The sequence below is a fragment of the Physella acuta genome, unplaced genomic scaffold, assembly GCF_028476545.2.
Source record: "Physella acuta isolate Inbredline_101_S28 unplaced genomic scaffold, ASM2847654v3 ptg000698l, whole genome shotgun sequence".
Lineage (NCBI taxonomy): Eukaryota > Metazoa > Mollusca > Gastropoda > Physidae > Physella > Physella acuta.
The window spans coordinates 506926-516983 of NW_026732217.1; the positions used below are offsets into that span (position 1 = coordinate 506926).

Genomic DNA, 10058 nt, shown 5'->3' on the forward strand with positions numbered 1-10058 from the left:
TGGGCAGATGAAGTAGAGTTCATTAGTTTCTTGACTCCCATATATGAAGGGATAATGTGGTCAGCATTATGCCCTGCCTCCATTACTTTCCCCTGCAGGTCAGGTACCCATAAGAGATAAGTGGTCTCATGGACGTCATTTAGCCAAAAGTCCGTACTGAGATCCGAACTTCAGGTTAGCGGGCTAGCAGCAAAGGGTCTAACATTCGACTATACCTTGCGATAATTAAGACTAAAGAAGTCAGTTAATGGTGATACTGCTAGCAGTTGTCTGTATAAATGTGTGGGGCTAGGCTCAGTGGTAGTTATTAAACATGCTTATTTTATTCGTTAAAATAGGTCAAGTGTAAACGTATCTCCACTCCAATAAACCAAATATGCTGTCATTCCTCGATCAACAAACCACTGCTACAAAAATATTTTTTGAGGATCAAATAAGCACAAAAAATTACAAACAATTTAAAAAATTGTTACAACAAACTTTACACCTTCAAAGTGTGGACTATTTGTATTTTTTTCTCTTTGTTATTCAAGTTGTTTTCTTTACACTTATATTAGTCAAAAAATCAAGGAGCAATATTTCTTTAAAAAATGGGACTATTTCCTACTTAGCAAAGAAATGTATTAGCAAAGCGATAAACAATTTACTTTCATTACTAGACATTGACTTAAACCGTACCGATTCAGATGGGAAGGCTCCTTTACATCATTACGCAGAGAAGAACAACGTCAGTTTTGGCAAGTTGTTATTATATTGTGGAGCGGATGTTAATGTCAAAACAACAGGGCGATATCCAGAAAAATCTCCACTATATATTAGCGCTGAAAATGGTCACAAAGATTTTGTTCAGCTTCTCGTGAAATGGAAAGCAAATGTCAATGAATTAAATGGTAATGAAAAAAAATCAGCTTTACATATGTCTATTGAACGCGGATATGTGGAAATAATGGATATTCTGTTGGATGCAGGCGCTGGTGTAAATCTGGCTGACGGGAGAGGTGAGACAGCTTTACATTATGCTGTTAGGCAAGGAAGTTCGAAACTTAACAGGATGTTTTATGAAAAAGATACGATTATTCGCAATGCTAGCTTTTTGGGGCAAACGGCTGACTTGACGAATTGGACAGCTTTATATACTGCTGCTGTTAACGATAGTAAAAAACTCATCCAGTTGCTTTTAGATAAAGGCGCGGCTATCAATAGCATTGACAATTTTGGACAAACAGCTTTACATTGCGCGTCACAAAGTAATTCAAATGAAATTGTCGAATTTTTACTTCAAGCTGGAGCCTCAGCAGATATCATAGACAACGGTGGGCGAACAGCTTTACACTGTGCTGTTGAGTACGCGAGAAATCCCGTAACAGCCTTAACACTCATAAAAAGAACAAGCGTTTTTGACATCGGAGACAGGTTTGACAACACAGCTTTACACTACAGCTGTCGGGGCGATCTTAAAGAAGTTGTGGAGGCGTTACTAGAAGCTGGAGCTGATGTTGACCGCAGAGATAAGTTCGGGAGTACTCCATTGCACTACAGTGTAATGTGCAAGCAGGTTGAGACCATGAGACTACTTATCCAACGTGGCGCTAATCTTGACATCACAGATAATAACGGTCAGACAGCTTTGGATGCGGCCACTACGATTTCAAACAATGAAGCATTTGCTGTGCTAAGACAACATGGAGCTATGTCATCAGCAGAGATTAAAGAGAAGAACGACAACACTGTTGTGGAATGTTCAACGTTTATTGAAGTAAAACCAATGACAGGTGAGCTTGTTTGAATTTATTTGATATGTCTGATTACAGTTGCATAAAATAAGGAAAACTCACTTCTAATTACAATTTTTTGCATGACAAAGTTTATCATTTTATTATATCTATAATTTCACCTTTATTAGAAAAGTTGATCTATATTGAGTTTAACAGCTATAAATATGTTGCACAATATATAAATTTTTCTCATTTTTATTAAATGTTAAAGCGTAATCATAAATCAACGTCTCTTATGATGATTATTAAATCAACATTTTTTGTCTAGATATTTAACTAGCATACAGTCCCATCACACATCCCTTTATTATTCTAAGACCTTTCAAAAATATTTCATAATTTCATGTAAACTATAAATCACAAAACTTTCAATAAATAATTATTTTGTAATGCAGAAACAACTTCATCACCAAGTATTACAACGCCACCAGCTTCTACTTATACTCCATCTTTAAGTGATGAAACTACCCCAAGTAATGACACTACACCATCTATGGATACAACACCATCAGCTTCTTCCGATGCTCCAAATGAAAGTGATGATACTACCCCAAATTCTGATAATGCACCATCTTTGGTTATGACACCAACAGCTTCCACAACTACTCTAGTTACAAATAATGATACTACACTATCTCTGGATACAACACCTATAGCTGCTACCGCTATACCAGATGCAATTGATGATACTACCCAAAGTACTGATACTGCACCATCTATAGATACAACACCAACAGCCTCTTCTACTACACCAGATGCAAGTGTTGAAACTACCCATAATACTGACATTGCACCAACTGTAAAAACACAAGAAAAAATTAATATCAATAGTGTCGACATATTGGAGGAGAGCTACATCGAGAATGTTGAAGATACCAAACGAACACAAACAAAATCTGTGACTCAATTAGATGACTATTTTCCATTACTTGATTTTAAAAATGTCATTGAGAAAGAAATGGCGAAAATGTCCGAAAATGTAAAGGCAAGAAGCAGCGGAATGACGGTTATGTAAGTTTGAACAATTCTGTAGTGTATTAAAATATAGAGGTTGTGTTTTTACATAAAATTTAAAAATTATAAAGGCCTACTCGCTGCTTTTTCTGTCGTAAAAGCCAATAGAGCTACGTTCTATCAAAACAAAGTATATTTAAAAAGGTTTTAAGATAATTCAAAACATTTTATTAGTAACTCCATTAGCATCCCCACACCATTTTCCTACAAAATTCGCTGTGCCTACTTATATACTATATCATTATTAATACTATTGTTTAAAAATAATTTTAAAAATCATGTGAATTGAAATAACTATTTTCAGGAATGTGAGTATCCATTACAATCCAAAGACAGTACATTGCAACGAGTTAAATGTGGAGAATGTAATGTTCTTCGCCATGGACAGCAATCAAAACATCTTCATTGGCAAGTCTAAAGGAGCTTGTGACAGAGCAGCTTTAGACTCTTCTGCCATTACGTGAACCAGGGGTCATCCATAAATGTCGTCACGCTTTTTTTAACTATATTTTTACCTTCTCCCCCCCCCCCCTCCGTCACACAACGTCAGAACCACCCACCCCCCTAAACTGACGTCACACCTCAGCCTACAACTCCCCTCCAAATTGCAGTTGAATTTTTCTTAAAACATCGATATTTTTTTCAAAATCTTGTTTGAACTCAGTCAACATAGAGTATTTTTATCAATTTCTATTATAACTTATTAAACCAATTTTCTAAAACGCGAAAAAACACCTAAAATACGTTTTCTAACATTTTTTTTATAACTCAAAAGTGTGACGTCACATCATCGGAACCTCCTCCCTCCCCCTCATCACACACCGTCACAAATTACGGATCCCCCTCCCGCCTTCGAGTGTGACGTCATATATGGACGACCCCCACAGTGTAGGTGGTGGTTGTAAAACTTTGATATTTAGACCATGTTTAATCTTTGCTCGGGAGTTGTTAGTAATATGCCATGCCCGCGGTTATTTTGGATGTTAAAATTAATAGTTGCTAGCTGTTTATTGGTAAATCTTCTGCCTATGGCGCATTAGCTGTGTGGAGAGAGAGGGGGCAAAATACATGGGCAAAATCAGGCTCCTCGCAGCTTACTGTCTATATGTTACGTTTTTATTTCCAAGGCGCAATGATCTAATCTTGTAATTTAATAAGTTTAGCTTTTTCCATCAGTTTTCACAAAGATTAAATCAACAAAATATACATATGTCGATAAATGCACTAGAATGTTTTAAGCGTACGTGTATTATACTCTGGTTTATATAAAATAATTTTCAAATGAATATTCATAATTATTACAATCTATTCAGGATTTTATATATTATATATTATATATATATTTATATTTATATATATATATATACAGTAAATACATAGTCCTATATTTAAATATAAATATATATATATATATATATATATATATATATATATATATATATATATATATATATATTAATATAAATATAATATATATTTATATATAGGCCTATATATAAATATTTATATATAATAATAATATATTTATATTATTGTATATATGTTTTATATATATACATATATTATATCTTTTATATTTTACAACATTATAGATACAAAATTTCAAAGTAAAATTAAACATTTATATATTTTCAATGGACAATGTCTATCTTCATACTGATGTATATGTTTAAAAGTTTAAAACTCCTTAATTACTGTAAATTTTTGAATGCCTCTTACATTTTAATTTAAACCTGTTCCTGTACAAAAATTTAAAAAGTCAAACAATTTCCAACATATCACTTTTAAAATATCACTTTTATATAATCATTTATGAATTTCCAAATATGTACTTTAGTGTTAATAAAAGTTTAGTGTCTAAACGTTTAGTTTGTATAACTGTTTGCATGTTGTAGTAGACATTTATGTAAACATTGACAGAACAGTGAAGGATGTAAAATATCGCGGTTCATCAGAGTTGTTTTTAGCTATAGATAACCTACTGTCGTATAAATGGTGCTCTTAAAACGCCAGATACTCCCCCCCCCCCAGCTACATTGAAATTTTTTTTTATTAATTACATTTTCCATCTCTCTGCTACCGTGATGACAGACTAGGAGAGCGTGCAAACTCTCTGTACTAACTGTTTCTGAGGCGACAACAAAATTAGTGGATCTTACATTTTTCTTTTGTTTAGTACCTATAAAGGCAACTAAAATAATGCACTACCAAACTTACTAAGAGTATAGAAGGAAACAGAGGAAAGGTATTAAAATTAAGTTTAAGCCTATTTTAACTGAAGTAAAGAATTATTAGAGTAGGCGTGTTAAATTCAAGTTGGTCGGCGTCACATTTATTACCCTCTTCTACTTTGGCAGCAGTGGCGTAGCGAGGTCTGGTGTCACCCGGTGCGGCACTTAATGGTGACTACCCCCAGAGGCTTAGCGATCCTTCCCGGGGACAAACTTTCAATTTTCGATTTGAACGCCCTCCCCCCCTCAAACTTTCAATTTCCACCCCACCCCTCAAACTTTCGATTTGCACCTCTTAAAACACTATTTAACACTCGAATTAATCACTTAATTACGTGGAATTATCATTTTTCTCTATATATTTTGCTGTTTGTTTTTGCATTGGTATCATCCCACTAAAAGGTATGTCTGTCGGTCTGTCTGTCTGTCTGTCTGTCTGTCTGTCTGTCTGTCTGTCTGTCTGTCTGTCTGTCTGTCTGTCTGTCTGTCTGTCTGTCTGTCTGTCTGTCTGTCTGTCTGTCTGTCTGTCTGTCTGTCTGTCTGTCTGTCTGTCTGTCTGTCTGTCTGTCTGTCTGTCTGTCTGTCTGTCTGTCTGTCTGTCTGTCTGTCTGTCTGTCTGTCTGTCTGTCTGTCTGTCTGTCTGTCTGTCTGTCTGTCTGTCTGTCTGTCTGTCTGTCTGTCTGTCTGTCTGTCTGTCTGTCTGTCTGTCTGTCTGTCTGTCTGTCTGTCTGTCTGTCTGTCTGTCTGTCTGTCTGTCTGTCTGTCTGTCTGTCTGTCTGTCTGTCTGTCTGTCTGTCTGTCTGTCTGTCTGTCTGTCTGTCTGTCTGTCTGTCTGTCTGTCTGTCTGTCTGTCTGTCTGTCTGTCTGTCTGTCTGTCTGTCTGTCTGTCTGTCTGTCTGTCTGTCTGTCTGTCTGTCTGTCTGTCTGTCTGTCTGTCTGTCTGTCTGTCTGTCTGTCTGTCTGTCTGTCTGTCTGTCTGTCTGTCTGTCTGTCTGTCTGTCTGTCTGTCTGTCTGTCTGTCTGTCTGTCTGTCTGTCTGTCTGTCTGTCTGTCTGTCTGTCTGTCTGTCTGTCTGTCTGTCTGTCTGTCTGTCTGTCTGTCTGTCTGTCTGTCTGTCTGTCTGTCTGTCTGTCTGTCTGTCCCTCTGTCTGTCTGTCCCTCTGTCTGTCCCTCTGTCTGTCCCTCTGTCTGTCCCTCTGTCTGTCTGTCTGTCTGTCTGTCTGTCTGTCTGTCTGTCTGTCTGTCTGTCTGTCTGTCTGTCTGTCTGTCTGTCTGTCTGTCTGTCTGTCTGTCTGTCTGTCTGTCTGTCTGTCTGTCTGTCTGTCTGTCTGTCTGTCTGTCTGTCTGTCTGTCTGTCTGTCTGTCTGTCTGTCTGTCTGTCTGTCTGTCTGTCTGTCTGTCTGTCTGTCTGTCTGTCTGTCTGTCTGTCTGTCTGTCTGTCTGTCTGTCTGTCTGTCTGTCTGTCTGTCTGTCTGTCTGTCTGTCTGTCTGTCTGTCTGTCTGTCTGTCTGTCTGTCTGTCTGTCTGTCTGTCTGTCTGTCTGTCCCTCTGTCTGTCTGTCCCTCTGTCTGTCCCTCTGTCTGTCCCTCTGTCTGTCCCTCTGTCTGTCTGTCTGTCTGTCTGTCTGTCTGTCTGTCTGTCTGTCTGTCTGTCTGTCTGTCTGTCTGTCTGTCTGTCTGTCTGTCTGTCTGTCTGTCTGTCTGTCTGTCTGTCTGTCTGTCTGTCTGTCTGTCTGTCTGTCTGTCTGTCTGTCTGTCTGTCTGTCCTGTCTGTCCTGTCTGTCCTGTCCTGTCTGTCTGTCTGTCTGTCTGTCTGTCTGTCTGTCTGTCTGTCTGTCTGTCTGTCTGTCTGTCTGTCTGTCTGTCTGTCTGTCTGTCTGTCTGTCTGTCTGTCCCTCTGTCTGTCTGTCCCTCTGTCTGTCCCTCTGTCTGTCCCTCTGTCTGTCCCTCTGTCTGTCTGTCTGTCTGTCTGTCTGTCTGTCTGTCCCTCTGTCTGTCCCTCTGTCTGTCCCTCTGTCTGTCCCTCTGTCTGTCTGTCTGTCTGTCTGTCTGTCTGTCTGTCTGTCTGTCTGTCTGTCTGTCTGTCTGTCTGTCTGTCTGTCTGTCTGTCTGTCTGTCTGTCTGTCTGTCTGTCTGTCTGTCTGTCTGTCTGTCTGTCTGTCTGTCTGTCTGTCTGTCTGTCTGTCTGTCTGTCTGTCTGTCTGTCTGTCTGTCTGTCTGTCTGTCTGTCTGTCTGTCTGTCTGTCTGTCTGTCTGTCTGTCTGTTTGTTTGTCTGTCACGGATTGATAAAGAACAGTGTGGTAAGTAAAACCAGGTATTTTAAAACTACCGTAATCTACTTTATACACTGAATTTAGTTATCCATTATTATTTTTTATCAATAACAGTTTATAAGCGATTGATCTAATGTCCTCCTTGTTTAAGTTTATGTTTCCATTTGTGTTATTGTTTGCGTTTATATTTGCGTGTGTGTTTATATTTGTGTTTGTGTTTAGATTTTTTAACTATGTTAAACATGTTGTTAGATATTGTTTGCTTTTAGCCAGTAATTTGGGTAATTATCTATTCAATTTATATGGACAAAGAGTTGTGTGTAGTATTATTTAGAAACGATTATAATTATCAGTGTACTATTTTTGTTGCTTAAGTAATGGAAATCTTTATCTGGCCTAAAGGTTATTTTTAAACACGAATTCATGTTGTGAAATATATATCATGGTTTTTTTGTTTATTATCTTATCTCTCTAATGTCTAATCATTAGTGGTACACAATCGTATAGAGTGACTTGTAAGGCTGACTTGCGTTGGATTCTAAGCAAATATTTTGGTGAGATACATTATAATAGCGTACACCCAAATTAACATAGATGTAAATAGTAGTTAATGAGTAATTACAATAAGTAAAAAAACTTGTACATACAATATATCCCATCACAAAAAAACGTGTTGTACCTTAAGGTAAATTAAAAGTTCTATATTATAAACAATTATTATTCATTCATCACTCCTTTATTAATTTATCAATTATTAATTATATAATTATTATTTTTACTTTCTCGTATACAAGGTATAAGGCGAATCTCGACGTTTTACACCTATCTGAGTCGGAAAAACATAGTTTTTCAGTTTTGTCCATATGTCTGTATGTGTGTATGTGTGTGTCTGTGTCTGTAAACACAATAACTTGAGTACCGTTACAGCTAGGTTGATGAAAGTTCAGATATAAGTATTATATCAAATTTGGAGATCCGTATCAACTTTTCAGCGATTTTCGATATCCGTAAGTGGAACTTTTTCTGATTTCAATTTTTCAAAACCCTATAACATGAGTACTATTTTATGCATATTAATGAAACTTCACATACAAATATTAGATCTAAATTTCTGCCTTCTGTCAAATTTTGAGAAACTTCCGTTGATCGGAAGTAGTAATTTAGGCTAATTCCGTTTCCTCAAAAAAAGAGACGCATGTGAATTCATAAAGTACTAATAATATTCCGCACTATTATACACATTTTATTTGGCGTTCACTTGGTGTTCAATTCTATTTTCTAAGGGATTCTATTCTATTTTAAAAAGCTTAAGTAATTAAAAATGGATTTAAAACATTGTCTATATCCAGAGCTGCCATCCCCTGTAGTGTTATATAAGAATATTCGAGAAAGATTAGGGGAGACCACTCCTCATTTATTTAAAAATTATTTTAATCAAATAACAGGCTCTTATTGTTAAATGTGCGATATTTAACTCAAAAAGCTGTTCGATTGTCTATAAACTATTCTGATTTTTACAAGCTTTTATTTAACTCACTCTCACTCTGTAGTAAGTCTGTCTAGATCGAAACGCCCGAGCGAAATTGCAGGCACTTTTAACTGACAGATACGGTTCGTAGTTGGTACGTGGGTCAAGACATGAAGACAATGCGACATGACATTAAATTTTGACTTAATTTGTCGCCTGATTAATTTTTATGAATGAATTAAAATGTTGTCCAAGTTAGTAGGCTGTCTCATCAAACTATTTTGACTATTATACACTAGACATCACGTTATATATTGCGTCTTCACGTTCAATAGGTGCGCAATTGTTTTTAGTCATGCGACTCTAGTGTAAATAAACCGGGAGTGATCTCCCCAAAACTTTCTCGAATATTCTTATATAAAATAACACGGAATGGGAACTCGGGCTATAGACATGATTTTTAATCAATTTTAAATACTTAAAGTTTTAAAAATAGAATAAAATCTCGTAGACAAAAGAATTGCAAACCAAGTGAACGCCAAATAAAAAAGTGCATAATAGTGCGCAATATTATTAGTACTTTAAAAATTCACATTAGTTTTTTGAGAAATCGGAAGTAGCGTAAATTACTACTTCCGGTCAATGGAAATTACTCAAAATTTGATAGAAGGTAGAGAATTAGATCTTTTACTTACATGTGAAAGTTCATTTATCTATCTGAAATAGTACTCAAGTTATAGGCTTTTGAAAAATCCAAAGTAGAAAAAGTACCACTTCCGGTTATCGGAAATCGCTCAAAAGTTGATACGGATCTACGATTTTGATAAAATACTTATATATGAAATTTCATCAACCTTGCTGTAACGGTACTCAAGTTATCGTGTTTACACACGGACAGACAGACACACACAGACATACGGACAGAATTGCAAAGCCCAGTTTTTCAGACTGGATTACGCATAAAACCTCTTAATTTTGATAAATCTGGATTGATAATTTTTGCCCGATTAAATAAGTCCTCTATACTTCGAATGTGATGAAGGACTGAGGTGTAATACGGTGAAAATTGTTAAAATTTCAATTGATTTTTGTGCACGATTACAATACTTTCTCTATACTTCGTATATACGAAAAAGTAATAAAACATGTAAAGTACTAAATAACAAGCTTTTATGTAATAATGCACTAAAAAGTAGAAAATAAATTATACATTACTATTTAAATAACTATAAAGAAAAGCGTAGGTCTCTTCGTAAACATTAATTAGAAGTATCCAATAAATACTAAAGTGATCCAA

The 10058-nt window shown here is 36.2% G+C and overlaps 2 protein-coding genes across 2 annotated transcripts in view; both read left to right on the forward strand.

Annotated features, from left to right (window-relative positions):
• Positions 1-10058, forward strand: part of LOC131949465 (ankyrin-3-like) — a 124186-nt gene that overhangs the window by 86392 nt on the left and 27736 nt on the right. The window lies entirely within an intron of this gene.
• LOC131949463 (ankyrin repeat domain-containing protein 50-like) lies at positions 947-3253 on the forward strand. Its single transcript, XM_059311368.1, has 3 exons — positions 947-1772; positions 2171-2786; positions 3094-3253. Exons 1-3 carry the CDS (start codon positions 947-949, stop codon positions 3251-3253), a joined length of 1602 nt encoding a protein of 533 aa, XP_059167351.1.

Bases quoted from the DNA above. Each gene is read 5' to 3' on its own strand.
- LOC131949463 (XM_059311368.1), top strand. From the start codon at position 947: ATGGATATTCTGTTGGATGCAGGCGCTGGTGTAAATCTGGCTGACGGG. The intron at 1,773-2,170 runs GTGAGCTTGTTT...TTTGTAATGCAG, and splicing joins TGAAGTAAAACCAATGACAG to AAACAACTTCATCACCAAGT. The intron at 2,787-3,093 runs GTAAGTTTGAAC...AACTATTTTCAG, and splicing joins AGCAGCGGAATGACGGTTAT to GAATGTGAGTATCCATTACA.